Genomic DNA, 16359 nt, shown 5'->3' on the forward strand with positions numbered 1-16359 from the left:
ACACAAATCCTTATTAAATTACCCTGCGAGCTCTTGGTTTCTCCTGCACTTTCCGAGAGAGAAACCACTGCGAGCAACCGCTTGATTTTCCATCGAGCATGTGCGAAGTACGTCACACCCCACGTAATGTACTTGACATCACTTCGTCTTATTTCGCGGGAAATCACCACACAGCAGGCTTGCCCAAACGCACCAGTTACGTAGCTGAACGCACGCGAAAGCGCCAAAACAAGTTTACTAACTCGTTTTCCTGGTTTAAATTTAATTTAATCGTCCTTGGTGCTGGACGGTGGCTCACTCAAAGAAACTAACGGTTGCTCGCAGTGGTTTCTCTCTTGGGAGGCGTAAGAGAAACCAACTGCTCACAGGGTATATTAATCGGAAGGTTTGAAAATTCCGAGTCTGGGCTGCCTGCGGGTCATTACTTCTTTCCATCCCTCAAACTGACATTTCCCTTTTTATTCAACTTATACGACGTACAGTCTACTTTAGACTTCAAATCTACTTCAACGAAACAAAGATTTTAAACAAGCTGAGAAGATTCACAATAGGCGAGGCAAAGAGTTCAACCCGGATCGATGGCCTCACCTAGCCTTGCAGTTTCCGATATCCACTAGACTAACGAGACAACCTCCCGGAAAATCGATTTTTTTAGAGAATTGAAATAGTAGTACCCAGCAAACCAATTGAAAGTTAAAAGTCTTCAACGGGGTTTTTAGACCTAAATACTGTAGATCAGCGCGGCATAGCTTAGAAACGCTATTTCTTGTTGAACTAAAGCTGTAATTCTGCCTGTTTTCATTCTTAGAGCGTCAAGCTGCGTCAAGCTTGTCAATATTAACATGGGATATTGGGTCGTGTAATTGTTACGAAATGTCCACTGTCAGTTTGATGGATGGAAAATTAGTGTTCACCCTCCCTGCGGGACTGCGTAACACGATCGGCCGCGGAGAGACTGGTACAAACTCGTGATTAAAAAGATGGCGGACGACTCAAAACAAAACGATTTGTCCAAAGAATAACCATGATTTGGTTCCCTGAAAGTTCTACAGACAGCTGATAATACTAGGTGAACATTCTACATGGGGCAAGATCAAAGCAATAGTTTGGCCGGTCAGACAGGCCATCAAAATGTTACTTCGTTTTCTGTGGAAAAGGAAGACAGCAAACCACGGCCCAAACAGCGAGCCAAGCTGGAAGATATTATGGTGGTTAACGCTCCAACTGGGACTTCGAAGAGTGCCACTAAAGGTGAAGATGAGGACATTAAAAGCATTACCAGACTGCCTTTTTATTATCCGCTTCTTCGCGGAACAGTAAATGTACCTGCGGCCAGAGAGTTGGAGTTTTTAGATAGATTTGACCCTCGTCCTTGTCTTTCATTGTGCACTCGGTACGAGCAGCACCTAAAGCAATGTGCCGAAGCCGTGGCATTTGACCAGAACATGCTGTCATCACGAGTTCGAGAAATTGATGCTTACAGCGCCGCAGTTTTGCGTCGGGTAAATGACAGGTTTAAGAGATTCTCTCTTGAGGCTGGGCAGCTAAGAAAAGTAGAAGAGATGAACGCAAACTTAAGGAGAATTGACGGAAATCTCAAGCGCCTGGTACCCACGATGGAAAGACTTAACAACATGCTACCTGAAGGTGAAAGATTGGAGAATTTCGAAGTATTCTCTGGAACCGTACAGTAGGACACCGACAAGTAATTTATGTGGTTTCATGCTTTGTTTTCCTGTGGGATATCCTTAGTCCATACACCAGCTTATTCCGACAATGCAGGTCAATATAAATTGCAAAAACATGCAACTTCCACGTAAAAAAAGAAAACAAGGAAACGAAAAAAATATATCGTGGATAAAAATTGGTGATTCTTATTGGGGATTTAGTATAACAAAGACAAGAAAAGATTTATTTGTACTCACCCAAAATCAAGGATCTTAAAGGGGCAGTATCACGCCATTCTAGTCAATCTTCAAAACACAAAAAGACGTCTTTGCATCAGTGAAGACCAAAAATAATGTTGTAGTTTAGTTACCAATAACCTCTGAAGTGCACTGAAGCTATTCTTTGTTGTTTGCGGCCAAGGATAGAGAGGATTGAAATGGATTGAAACTTGAAAAAAGTGGCCAATTTTTCAAGTTTGGAGAGTCTTCTGAAAGGTGCCAAAAATTAAATGTGAATAGCTCTTTGTGCCATAAATACATTTCACATCTTCTCAGTGGGTTGTCAGGAATGTTGTAGGTGTTAGCTAAAGTACTAATTTAAATTTTTATGTAGTTAAGCCTGGAAAAAGGCAAATTTAGCATGACAGTGCTCCTTTAAGAATTTCATCACAGGAAACTTAAAGAGTACAGGCTGTCCCGAATAGGAATGAGGGCTAATGAAATAGGGCAGTCTCACTTATGATATTAGGGAGCTTATGCAAGGACGACGACGTCGCCAAGGAGAACGTAGTCCAAAAATATCATTTCCCGTCATCGTAATAATTTCGTTAAAACCCCCAAGTTGTTCGGAATGGAAACTGTGTATCAACATTACAGGAATAAAATTGGCATGAACGGTGTGGTTGTTTGTGAAAAAACTAACATGTTCCGTCAGGTTCTCACGTCTTCTACATAAACCTCAACTTTGGTCAATTCAGGTCGTTGTAAGGACGAGAATGGCAAAGAAATGTACCAAAATGCATGTGCAGGGCGTGCAGAGCTTTTGTTTTTGCTCATTAAACCCATTGTTTTGTGGCATTCTCGTAGCCGTCGTCGTCGTCGTCCTTGCGTAAGCTCCCTATTAATGAAGGGGGACATGACCTCTTGATCGGTTAACCATTGACTCCTCAGGCACCCAAGGATGCCCCCAGTTAACAAGTGAAATTGTCTGGCATTAGACAGAGCGGGAGTCTAACATGAAAATTAATTTGGGTCCTATGAAACAAGTTGAAAAAGGTAAAGTACCAGTAATTACTATGAAAGATTTCAAGCTGGTGTTTTGAGAGCTGGCCCTTTGTCAGACATTTATCAGCAAAAATCAAATTTACATGAAATTAAAGAAGAGAAAATCAAAATAAATACTGGTGGGTTTTTTTTTTCAATAAGAGGGGGAAGACCAGAGAAACGCCTTTGCACATACAGAGTAAAAACCAACAACCCACAGATGACGTTGAGTCTGGGAATCAAACCTGGGCCAGAGGATAACAAGTCCCCATTGTACAATCCCCTCTCCTTTCCCATCTTTGCTTTCTTCTTTATCTCCTTCAATTTATGTTGAAATAGATTAGTATTTATTAGGGTCTGTGAGTAGTATCCCGACCCTAACCTACTTGCATTAACCCATTGACTTCTGGGAGTTGCTTTAGCCCCTTCAACCATCTTCAATTTCATGTGATGTGATAGAGCAGTTTTCAAGTGACAGCCAAAAGTAATTACACGATTGCAATTGCTACGCTTAGTGATCGGTTTAAGAATCTTGTGCCACCATCAACCATTGAGAGGGAAAACCAATCGTGACTCACAGATACGATTCTTCCCGCGCTTTGAGCAAGTTACATGGAATTGCTACAAAATTTGGATTGGTTCATTGTGCTGTTTGCACTTGCTGTGTTTGGTCAAAGTAATAATTACTTTAGTATTTGTTCTACCACACTCAATTGAAAACTGCTCTATGATTTACAGTGATCCAAATTGGTAGGGATCTATTCCTGCTGTCACCACTGGGCGGCATACCAAATTCAACTCTACCACTGTTGTGAAATAGTGAACTGGTCACCTCCTGTCATTTGTGGGTAATGTTTATTTTCAATATCAAGGGAACTTCTAGATTATTATCAAAAGTGAAGTGTATGTTCACTAGCCTGACAAGTGCATTCCACTCTAAACAAATTACTACCATTACACCATAATAATTTATTCATGTCTCATGGAGTAAAATAATAAAGACAACGAGCAACTTCTGCAATGAGGTTTATTGACAAGTAAAAGTTCTATAGTTTTTATGTAGTCTAAATGTTGTAATTATGACAACTGGATGTTACAACTGTCCCAGTTGCAAACAGGTCTATTTACTCTCTAACATTACATCGAGTAACAATAATTGGCCACTATCAAAAACACCATAATACTCTTTGTTTGCCCTCCAAAATTTTGCCTAAGCATTGTTTTTGTTTTCTCTTGGGACTTACAGTGGTTCCAAGAGAAACTGGAACAATGCTTATGCAAAATTTTTTGGGGCAAAGAAAGCGTATTATGGTATTTTTGATAGTGGCCAGTTCCACTATGCCAACTGCCACTCTTTGACGCTATGTGTACTCAGTATTTGATTTTCAAGTTGTCTTGCCTAACTGCAAACTTCTTCTTACTGCAACTGGTAACATGTCACTAAAAGTAACAAAAACGTGAAACAGTACTCATTCCTAAAACCAAGCACAGTCCGAGTTCCCTACTCTCCACAGATTACATTAAGTTAAAAGAGGGTCCCAAAATAATAAATAGATTACCCTATTGTATGGATGAAGTATTAAAAGTTACGAATGGTTGCAGATTTTGTACATTTGACTTCCTAGCAATCGAATGAAATTAATGCAAACCTATTTTAATTGGTGTTAAAAACAATGCTTATATAATTAAGAATAGGATAATGGGAACCCTCTACTTACAACTAAGCATTGTGACTGATGCACAAGTGAAATGTGCATGGAGACTTTGATCAAAGACTCTTAACAATGCTCTATGTGCAGAGTCGACTCTTGTGAAATACCGGTACTGCAAAAATATACAACATTCCTTCTACCAGGGGAAAAAACGACCTTCACCGGCCTTATCTTCCAGCTGTCAATGTCTGGGTGTTTGAGTGTAAGAATTCTACGGGATTCCCTTTTACAAAGTGAAGCTGGTAGTGGCAAGTCACAGGATATGTGTATGAAGATCTATCTGGATAAGGAATTGTGATTGTTCGCTTGAACAACACGGATGCAATCCAAGATGCTCTGGTATTTCTAACTAATATTCAACGGATGCATCAATGCACTCTCTTCTGTTGACGGCTTCTGTAGATGTCATTTACAGGGGGGGCAGCAGAGGAACTCTCATCATCGCTTTCATGATCTACACCAGGACGCTTTACACCACGCTTTTGCTGGTCTACTTCCATACTTTCTTCACCATCCTCTACACCATTCACAGGAACCTCAGCATCTGGTAGACCTGTGGACACACATTACTGCAATTATTATCTAAAACACCTTGCAAATTCAAACTTTTTCGTTCCACTTCAAAAGTACGTTACTTTGGTATTTTACAACACACGAGTAGCTAGAGGAAAGAACATATTTTATTTCCTGCAGCACCTTTGATGAAACATACATGTCTTCACATAATAAGATGGCAAACCCTTACACTAAATAGCATGGCTCATGAAGATAACTGAAATTTGCTTATAGAAAAACAAACAAAGCCAAACTGTCAAGACTGTTAATAACAACTGAAGAAATACAGGCTTGGTGTAGAATTTAAAGTGAAGAGGAAGGAAAAGGAAGTTCACAAGTCAATACAGAAGTGCCGTTATGTGTCTGTCGAAAAGACAATAATTTGCAAGTCATCACAACAAAGATTATAAATTAATGATGGGAAAACTGTGCAAAGGTTGCTACACTTAGATAGCACAGAAGGTCAGAGAAAAAGGAAAACAAGTTGAGTAGTGCAAAAAGCATGTGACAAGACTGCAGATGAGTAACAGAGAAAATGGAAGTTTTTCATTTTTGCCAAAAGAAGACAAGGTACAACTTACACCTAATTTGTCCTATATCCCTTCGTAAGATATTAAGTTTGATGATGTGTCCTTGATTGTTCAAAAGGTGGATAACGCTATCCACCAGATAAATCACTATCCAGCGGATAAGCACTAGCAAAACCAATAAAAATTATGTTGAGTTATCCAGTGGACAGTGATTTACCTAGTGGATAATGCTATCCACCCTTCAAACAACTGGCGCCAGATAAACACTAGCAAAACCAATAATATTGAGTTATCCAGTGGGTAGTGATTTAACAGGTTGACAGCACTATCCACCCTAAAAAAAACACTAAGGCTAGGGGATGTATTTGCGGATCATGTTGGGGAGCTTTATAACTTCATCTCTGAGAGCCTACAGTGGACAATGTTAATGAAACAAGGGCAATCTCATGAAATCTTGAGGTCCTTACAAACTTTGTTAGTCTCCTTCGCAGCCGTCTTTAGGGATGTCACACAACACTCCCCCTAAAGGAACGGCTGCTCACATTGGAAGCACATTCCTATTGTTTTGATGGTCTATTAAAACAACCAAAAAGGGAAGCCAATTGAGTGTGAGAAAAATCATTCATTGCAATTTTCTGACAGCCCCATATAGGTATTTGGATTGAAACCGCGAGATAATTTCGACCATCCAAGAAAAAGTATTTACTTTCGGTGGCAATAGTACCCATAATTTTAAAACAGTAGTACTCATCTGGAAACTATTTGTGTACTTGCCTAGTTTCTGGCTGCAAATCGAATCTGAGTTTTGACCTAGGCAAAACCTCATGTACCATAACAGAAAGCCTTGCTATTACCTAGCTTTTTTACAGAATGATGTGCTCCGATTTTTACTAGACATCATGTGATTATATTTACATCCTTTCAGTTCTCCACTTAGGGGCTACTCACATGATTCTGGAATGACTTTCATTCTGGAACGAGTTCACTTCATCTCTATATATTTCTTTGTATTTGCTCACATGATTGTGAGACAAAATTCCGTTCCTGTAAAAGTCATTCCAGAATGACTTCATTTCGGTTTTCGATCCAAGTGAAAATTTCGTTTTGGGATGAAATTTCATTGTGGTATCATGTAAAAAGGAAACAGACTTCATTCCAACATGAAAATTGCAAACTGTTTAGTAAGGGCGAGTGTCCAATTAAATACCGTATACCTTTTCACTGTTTCTGATGGCATGTTTAGTCAAGAGAAGCAGCCCTATGGTCAAACTGTTCGTTACCGTTGCAGCTATATATTCTATGAACATGCACAATGATATTTCACGCGAGACTTGTGCCATCTTTGTATTCTTATCTGACACAAAAACCTGGAGCAGATCGATTTTGTCATGTGAATTCAGTGCGAACTTCATTCTGGAACGGAATTCATTAACGAAAGAAAATCATTCCGGAATCATGTGAATAGCCCCTTATTATTGCACTCATGGTCAACACCGTCGCTTTAAAAAAATGCAAACACCAGACCTGCATATTTGTGGTGATATAGTGCATTGATGAAAGGAGAGGTATTGGTTGAGTCGCACGATACAGTTCAAGAAAATGGAACTGTAGCCATGAATAATGGCTCAATCCGAGAAAGGAATGTGGTTCCAATGCGAGCAGCCGTTTGACACCCTGAAAGACAGCTCCAAAGAAGACTAAAACTTTGTTTGCAGAAAAACTCTTTAATAATAGATGAGTTCACGCCCTTCAGTGCATCATGGGTAATCAGGGTAAGATGGAGAGAAATTCAAAGCTTTGCATGGAAGTTCAAAATGATGAAAAAATGATGAAACGTATTCATGGTATGTGCTCAAAGGTGTGGTGGAATAAAGTTGGAGAGAATGGCTATAAGTAGAAATTATTTTATTAAAGAAAGTTTCTGCCATACATCTCCTGTAATTCCAAAGGTACAACATTACAGAGAATGTATGGTGACAAAAAAAAAAGCAATGCTAAAGAATTCCAAAGAATAGATACCAAGTCCAGTTCATCTCAGTTGTGAACTTGAACTTATTTGTTTGGTTTATGAAGGCCAACGTCTATAAAGTAGAGCCATGTACATTATATTTTGCTTTGTTTGGGGAAAAATGCAAAGAAATGCTGCCATATTGGAAATTGATGAATATAACATGTCGCATGACTGTATACTTTAGAACAGAGTTTGTTGTCACGTACCAGAGGCTGGAGGATCAGGTAACTGGCATTCCAATGTCAGCCTGATAAAATCTTCCACCATCACAAACGGGCCCTTTGTAACATACAAAGTAACTTGTTTACAACATTTAGAACAATGACTGGCACAAAGAAACTGATTTTTCAATTTATTGTATACTGGTGGAAAGTGAAACCCAAAGACTTTGGTATCAACCACAACAATGACATTATGATAATTTATTCAGCGAGGGCAGTTTCATTAATTATTTCCCTAAAATAACAGTGACTGTCATCTAATTAAATCTCAGCAGAGTGGGCAAAGCAATTTTTATTGAAATGATTTGCCAAAGTGAAGTACGTAGCACTGGTTTTTCTGATTAAGACAACAAAAGTCCTGTGAGATTTTCATGATGCATGGCTTAACAGCAAATCAGCTTATTTGGTTTATTTGTCAATCATGCTTCAAATGTCTATCATCTCCCTCGTGTATGTAATATGTACTCTGGGATATACATTAGGTCTGCTGAAGATATAATAATCATAATTATTGAGCTTGTCAGCTATCTTATGCTTCGTACAATTGGGCACCATCTGTCTAGTGGAATTTAATCCCTAAAATACCTGAAAGCAAGTTGGAGGAGGCAACAGAGTCATGAGATGTTGTGCTGCCGGAGGAATTGGGAAGACTCCACCTGGTACAGAGTGAACACCCACTGAAATGGCAAAATAGTGTACTGGTATTTCAACAGGTCTGGACACATAAGAAATCAGCATTAACCTTTTTTCAAGACTATTTCAGGATAATTATGTTCTTTAAAAGTATCACTTCTTTAACACTCCTTCTGTAAGACTCTTTAGACAAATTAATATCTCTTACATTGTGGTTAACGTTTCCTTACCTGCTCCTGCTGTTGGTTTAAATGGTGTCATCTGTGATGTGTCTGGTCGAGGGAATTTTACTGGTTTTTCTTCAGTCTGCTCGTCTTGAGTGGCTACAGAGGAGAGGATGTTTGACAAACTACTGTTTTGTCTTGTGGAGCCCTACATTTGACAAGAAAATTCCCATTGGCAAGTTAAAAGCAAAAGGAATGTTGGCTAAAAATGACGCACAGCACTTATCTCTTAAAAAAATTAATTCACTTTTGATCAGTTTTCAAACTTCAAAAACTCTAGATGTCCTTAATGTCTCTAAAAGCTTACTACTACTATTTACCACATAGCCCATTATTTTAAGCTCCAGTGGAGTACAAGGAAAGAGATCCAGGTACTTGTATCTGTCTACAAGCACTGACGTTTCATGGCCTTCCAGTTCCTGAAAAATGAGAACAAAATTTAATGCTATTAGGTGACAAAAGAGAAAAGAAATATCTCAACAAAAAAATATGATGCCCAAAAATATTAAATTCCCAATAATCAAAAGCAAAGGCAATTCATTCCATTGTCTTGAACATTTCTTTGCTGTCCTCTAAGGGCAGGGGTATTTTGCAGAACGCTGAATGCTGAATGGTTAGCTTTATGGTCCTGCATGTCTTCTGTGTAGATCATACTATCTCAGCAGCCTTGCAAATACTTTAAGTAGTTATTAGCACTAGGCCTGCATTGTATATCCCCGCTTAGTACTGTTACGGTTTTTGTGGTGTTGCACACCAAACTAACCTCTCTGTAGGCTTCCAGTTTTCTGTTCTCAACCTTGACTAAGCTGGCTAAGTCACCACACGTGGCTTCAAACTCCAAAAATTTACTCCAAACATCGCTGAAGAAATGTTAATAAGGAAATCAAAGTGTCAGTGTCATTTATCACAACACAAAATCTTAATTTTGCAAAGTTAACTTATACATTAAATATCTCCATCAATGATACTTGTTAGTAAATTTGTTGACATACAAACCTGGCCTTTTCGTTTGGCATGGAACTCAAAACCTTTTCAAACAGTACTCTTGTGTTGTTGTCATCTACAAAAGGATCATAAAAACAATGCTCACTTAGGATGTTGTCTAATGACACTCCAAAAATAGCTTTTTTGTGAGTCTTCAAAACAGGGGGAAGGAAGAATAATAATTATTATTGTCATGTGAATGAAAGATGGTGTAAATAAGAAGCTTACCATTTAAATGTGATAAATAATCTATATATGCCAACACATAGTCTGTTTCGTTCATATGTTTCTGTTCCAAACAAAAATAAAAGGAACTTAGAACAAGGATGTAAAATAACAAGTACAATTAAAACATATAAACATAATTTAAAAACTCTATGTTGATACCTTTAACCCTAGCTCAAAGATTTTAAATGCAATGGATTTGTCCTGAAAAAACACAACAAAAACAAAAAGTTCATCAGATGGCTCGTACAGTACTTCATTAATGGTATCAATTTTTTTCTACTTGAAACCTTCTGCATTATGAAACTGGAGGGAAAACTTACTTTACTGCAATAATACTCCATTAGAGCAGCAGAGATAAAAACCTGTTGGGTAAAAAAATTGTGTTTCACATTATTCAGTTTTCTAAAAGAATGATATTTTGATGGTCTTTCCTTTATGGGCCAACCTCAGAGTCATGCAACCAACCTGAAGACCATTAAACAAGCGACTCATGAACAATAATATAAAATACATAAATTATTTTTATTTTAAAAATCAATAATTTGAATAGTGCAATTGTGAAGCGTTGATTGGTTTAGCCATCGTTGGACGTGAGAAGTATTGTACCGTGCCCTACAAAATTAATTAATGAAGACACAAGTAATGGGAAGAAAAAGGTCATGGAAAATCGGAATGCAACTAATTAGCGCTGGCCAGAATCTCATGACCTTGAAGCTAGCATTTAACTGTGCTTCAGAGCTGGGTTTTTTGAGTTTAAAAATGTCCTTATTTGGATGTAATGTAGCTCGTGCATTTCCCCCGATCATATTTTAGCCCATAATTATATTGGGCATAAAATTGGTGTCCTAGAATCGCCCGCTTTGTTCCAAGGAAAAGAGTTGCAAGTCACATAATTTAAGGTCATGTGCTTCTGGCTCTTGCACTACCCAGTGAAAGAAATAAATAATTCTTATTAAAAAAGATTCTCCTGGTACAAGATTCTCCCAGCAGAAAGTCTGAAAAGGCAAGGAGAACCCAAATAATTTGAAGACTGAATTTTAGAGCTATAAAAAGCAAATTTTCTTACTGACACCAACTCCCATAATGCAACACTAAAACAATTTTTGCACCAGAAGTTTTTATAAAACAACATTGTTACATTATTCTACTGGGCCAAGCTGAATAAGTCTTAAGAGATGATGGTTGCCACTTCAAAGCTACTACCCAATGCACCCTCTTTAAGCTAATACCATCATAGTATATTAATTCTTGAAAAACAACTGTATGAAACAAATACACACATGAAAATTGGTCCTGGGATCCTCTCTTGCTCTTTTGAAAACTGTCCTGCTCTCCTTTATGCTTTCTGAACGTCTTGCAAATTTCATGTATTGTATATAAACCTGTACATGAACATTTTCGATAAATACAAATCATTTGTACAAGTTAAAACTCAACATGTTAAACATGAATGCACGCTAAAAAATTAATGGCTTTTTAGATGAAAACAAATACCCTGAAAATGATGTCTCATCTCTTAGGAGATGTCACTTTCTTTAGAAATGATACATAATTTTAAGTTATTATTCTATTATTCACTACTGCACCTTCAGTGAAAGTTCCCAAATTAAAGCTTCACTATACTGAAAGATGAAGTCCTAGCTTATGGTCTTCAAGACAAAAACCATAATAATTTTTATAGTTCAAATATTTTTAATGACCGTATAATGTATTTATATTTTATAGTTTCTTAATATTTCTATATTTAATGTGTATTAATATATTACATTTGTTTTATTCTAATCTGTTTTGGGGGTTGCCGTATATGAGGATTCAGTTCTTCCCTGGCAGCACCCTTTTTGCGATGGTCTTTGCAAATAAAGTTGTTATAAATAAAATAAATAAATAAATAAGCTTAAAAAAGAATAAGTTTTAAATTTAGACACAACTTACCAAAGTTGGATCAATATTCTCTAGGGCTAGATATTTTTCATAAATTTCCTTTGCCTTCTGAAACTTCATCCTTCCCTTTATAAGCAAGGAGAACCAACAAATAAAGACCAATCACCTTAACATTTTAATGACAAGTGACCCCTGACCATAACTGCCAGGGTTCATACATTCTTCAACCCTGACAAACATCTGAAGAAAGGATTTCTGGTAATGGTAGCTAGGCTAATTCGCATTCAGTGTTGATACTGAAAAACCTCTGAGGATGAAAGATGGCAGGATCCCAAAGACGTGCTATTTGGTGAAGTTGGCCATCGGAAAAAGATCACATGGCCATCCACAACTATGTTTCAAAGATGAGTGCAAAAAAGACACGAAGCCATAGACTTAGACTTAGAGCAATGGGAAAACCTTGCACAATATCAGTTACGTTGAAGACAAACCGTGAACAAGAACCTCAGGATGTAAGATTGCTTCAGACGAAAAAAGGGCACAGGACAAGGAAAATTTAAGAGCAACAAAGAGACAGTGACCACAAGTGCAGAGGCTGTGGATAGGCTGTCATTCCAGCATCGGTCTTCACAGCCACACCAGACACGGTCAGCACAGTGAATTGTGGATAATTCTGGTTTCTGGTTTCCGGTTTCTGGATTCTGGCTTTTAGTGCTGCCCCACCAGATGCTAGCTGCTTTAGCGTTACCTGAACCCAGAGGTGCAGATTCATGGCCACTTGTAACCGACGAATGGCAGAATTAGAATTACCTCTTCAAAGTCGGCATATGCAAAGTTCAGCAACATGCTGCGTTTCATCAGTCCTGTGATAGCTCGTTCGTACATTCCAACTGCTTCATCACTAAGAACTTTTGAACCTTGCATGTCCTGTATGATGGATGAAAGTAAGTCATCAATGGAGGAATGATGACAACAAAATATCAAAATACACCCAGGGAGAGGTAAATGAGAGAGGTCAAATCCTTGACTCATGATCACAGGTTGTCCCAAGCAGTTCAGGGAGATTTGAATTTGTGTGCATGGTTGTTCACAACTGCTTGAGTTTTAGCTTCGGATAATGAAGACAATAAAACAAAGAAAAACCAAAATAAAACAAATCTTTTATTGATATGTTTCTGACATACATGTCTACCTTGACATGTACACTGTAAGTATGATTAATAATTAGTTAACCCTCCCCCTTCTCGGAGAAAAGCAGAGAACAGACCATTATTCAGAAATGGCAGCCAAAACATTATTCTTCTGTCTTTGTGCCAATCATCCTCACTAGCCTCACTTTGGATCAAAAATTCTTTTGAATTTTGTTCCTACACGAGGCTAGTGAGGATGATTAGCATAAAGACAAAAGAATAATCACTTAGCTGCCATTTATGAATACCGTCTGTAAATCTCAGAATAGAACGTGGACTAGTTCAGAGGAGGGTGTAAGTACTTTCATCCATAAACTTAGTGAAGCTTTCTCTCTTGAATAATAGAAGTTCCACAAAAGTGGTCAACAAACCCCTTTGTCCATCAACTGTTGACTGACTTTCTCCAGATAAAGTGCTGCTTCACACCACATATTAGAATGAAATCCCATAGTCTGAAGACATTGCTCATATGCATACACCACTGTATCAGGACAGAAATGAAACAAACTATAATTTAACATTTTTTAAGAACCGCTCCATCAACAGCAACAGGTGGTTGAATAGTAAAAAGGTTTGTCACACGATTATGTACAGAGCAATAGAGTATTTGCAAATTTTAAGCAGATAATAATAATAATAATTATTAGTAGTATATACTGAAACAAAAGATTATAGCGCTGAACATGCGCGCTGATTGGCTACTCAAACTGGGAGCAACTTTCGCTGCATTTGTGCCCGAAAATATTGTAATCTTTTCAGAAATAAATGAGTGTGCTATATTATTTCACTGTTTTAGTATATACTGAAAAAACTATTCACCGAAGTGGAGGTGGCTAAAGGTGGATATTATTATTATTATTGTAATTAAAATAACAATAGCAAATGACTCCTTGGTGGGAGAGGAATTCTCTCACCACTGCACCATCCCTGGTATGCATGATTGATATGCTATTTTTTACTGGCATAACTATTCCGGGGGTGGGGGTAGGGGGTGAGGGTTGGGGTGAAGGGTACCATAGCTGAAATAACCCAAACCCTTACAACAATGCTAACATTAGGCCTAAACACTACGCTTTAGATAATAGGGAGTTTAATTAAGCAAAGACAACGGCTACTGCAACAAAAACGTCAATCCAAAATATAGCTTAATGCTATCGCACATATTTTGGGATTATTCCGTCTCGTTCACCTTGTACAATACCGGCGAACCATCCTCAACACGAACGGTTTTGAAGTCGAAACAGAAAACGAATGATTCATTGTTATATCCTCACGTTGTCGTCAAAACCAAAAATGTGGTGATTTCATGTTGTTGTTTTGTGGAGTACGGCAAAGAAATGCAAGGAAATTTGTGCTGCACGTGCATCACATGTATTTTTCCTTCTTAACCAATAATATTGTTCCTTCGTGGTGTTGCGGTAGCCGTCGCCGTCATCTTTGTTTAAACTCCCTAATGACTAGGCCTAGGGTTAGTTCTTTTCTAAAGGTTTGGGTTGTTTCAGCTGTGGTACCCTTCACCCCCTACCCCCCACTTCCCATCCCCAGAATAGTAATGCCGTGTTTTACTCATGTGCAAGAGCACATTCATTCAACTTGTACAGGAATAAGCTCACTTCTCCAATAGAGGATGGGAGGAAAAGAAATCAAATACCAAGTTTGTTTTCGCTCCACCTTTTTAAAACTTATAGTTTATAAACACTGCACTGTCATAGTTTCTAAGGTCGGTAAGTTTCTCTTTTGTTTTTGCATCAGATCCAAGACACTCCCAGAATGACAACCACAGTTTTTGTAAAATGTTCCCATACGTTCTATCATTCACTATCAATGGTTTCTGTTTGCGTTTGAACCACACACCGAAGAGCCAATTTATCCAGCTGAGGTCTGGGAAGTCAAGATAATAGAATTAACAAAGTTTATACAAGTGAGTTTCCTACACAAAGGTAACTTCTGATAACAAATATTGCACAGTAACCAGTGAAGGTTTTGTTGAGCCTTTGTTAAGGCTGGCATATACCATTGAAGCTTAAATATTATTTAGTCCATCAATGAAAAAAAAAATCTTTCTTAATCCCACCTGACCAAATATAAAATTAAATCATTGCTGACAGCAATGATTTGACAATTAAACTTTCTGACATTGGGAACTCATTTTCCCTTATTCTCTACATTTATCACAAAAGGTTAAAAAATCAAAATCAAACCTCTCTTGGTAAGCAAAGCAGTGTCCTCAGTTCTCAGTGGGTTGCTTTTTTCCCATGCAATGTACTTCTTCCAAATTTGTAACTACAGTGAAGATAAAAAAAATACATTGAGTGGCTGCACATCTTCCTGTTCCTTTTTAGGTTCATTACATACATAAGTAGTATTTTTGACTTACCAGTAGATATAGTCTTGATACGAAAATGTTTACAGCTGCTTAACGTTCCATTATCATGAATGCATGAAAACTTCATGGTGAAAAACAATAATATTTGTGAATCACCACAAATGACTTAGCTATATTATGTAACCATAAAATGGCAAAAAAATTTTAATGATGACTTGATTGCACCTTCATGAGTTTGCTAACAAGCATCTTGCGAGACATCGTTAAATATCACGATCCTACATGTATTAACTGGTTTGCGTTTTGGATATGTATTAACTTTAAAAACATTTCATGTAGTTCATAAAAAGGGTTCCTTTAGCCCCATTGTTTAATTTGCACTCAATTTCAAGGTTTAAATAATAGATACAAGCACATGGCATGCTGTGCAGTTACAACGCATAAAAACTTAATGGAGTATTGTTATTTGCTCAGTGCCAGTGGGCATACATGTAATTGGACATGCATGCATATTATGCATGTTGCTGTTCCTCATGCCTTGCTCAGCAGCCTTTATTGTTGTAACCAAGCTGTTATAGCCACCATTAAATCATTACAGTTTGCTATTCACATGTCGCCTTATCATCATTGGTGATGTGGCAGTGTTCATTCGTACCCACGTCTCAAAAAAATAGAAAGCCAGTACATTGACACGAGGAGATAGCAATTCAGCTCAGCCTACAGCTGTTCTTCTTGTCAAACTACACTGTTGTCTCAAAACCAAGACCTCAGTGCACCTGCAGGCCGCCAAAGTACATGTACCTGCAAGACTACACTGTAGATCAGAGTAGTTACTCTAGATTGTGTGGGAATTGTGATCCGTGAGTCCCCTACTTCATATGGATGGAACCATTTCTAAAACACTTTATCAGATTTAATTCATTTATAGACTTCC

General features: G+C 37.9%; 2 protein-coding genes across 2 annotated transcripts in view; one reads left to right on the top strand and one right to left on the bottom strand.

Annotated features, from left to right (window-relative positions):
* Positions 1-968: 968 nt before the first annotated feature.
* On the top strand, positions 969-1866 carry LOC138007622 (BLOC-1-related complex subunit 5-like). Its single transcript, XM_068854643.1, has one exon. The coding sequence runs from the start codon at positions 1083-1085 to the stop codon at positions 1692-1694; it is 612 nt and encodes a 203-aa protein (XP_068710744.1). The 5' UTR covers positions 969-1082; the 3' UTR covers positions 1695-1866.
* Positions 1867-3945: 2079 nt separating this feature from the next.
* The window catches only part of LOC138007621 (cleavage stimulation factor subunit 3-like), a 32974-nt gene continuing 20560 nt past the window's right edge, over positions 3946-16359 (bottom strand). The window contains exons 12-26 of the mRNA XM_068854642.1: positions 15301-15382; positions 13471-13580; positions 12720-12836; positions 11961-12035; positions 11309-11410; positions 10349-10390; positions 10188-10229; positions 10029-10089; positions 9813-9876; positions 9580-9676; positions 9137-9235; positions 8823-8964; positions 8545-8636; positions 7945-8017; positions 3946-5195 (exon numbers count right to left, since the gene is read on the bottom strand). Coding sequence (XP_068710743.1) covers positions 5011-5195; positions 7945-8017; positions 8545-8636; positions 8823-8964; positions 9137-9235; positions 9580-9676; positions 9813-9876; positions 10029-10089; positions 10188-10229; positions 10349-10390; positions 11309-11410; positions 11961-12035; positions 12720-12836; positions 13471-13580; positions 15301-15382 — 1383 coding nt within the window. The 3' untranslated portion in view covers positions 3946-5010. The remainder of the gene's footprint in view (positions 5196-7944; positions 8018-8544; positions 8637-8822; positions 8965-9136; positions 9236-9579; positions 9677-9812; positions 9877-10028; positions 10090-10187; positions 10230-10348; positions 10391-11308; positions 11411-11960; positions 12036-12719; positions 12837-13470; positions 13581-15300; positions 15383-16359) is intronic.

The sequence above is a fragment of the Montipora foliosa genome, chromosome 6, assembly GCF_036669935.1.
Source record: "Montipora foliosa isolate CH-2021 chromosome 6, ASM3666993v2, whole genome shotgun sequence".
Classification (NCBI taxonomy): domain Eukaryota; kingdom Metazoa; phylum Cnidaria; class Anthozoa; order Scleractinia; family Acroporidae; genus Montipora; species Montipora foliosa.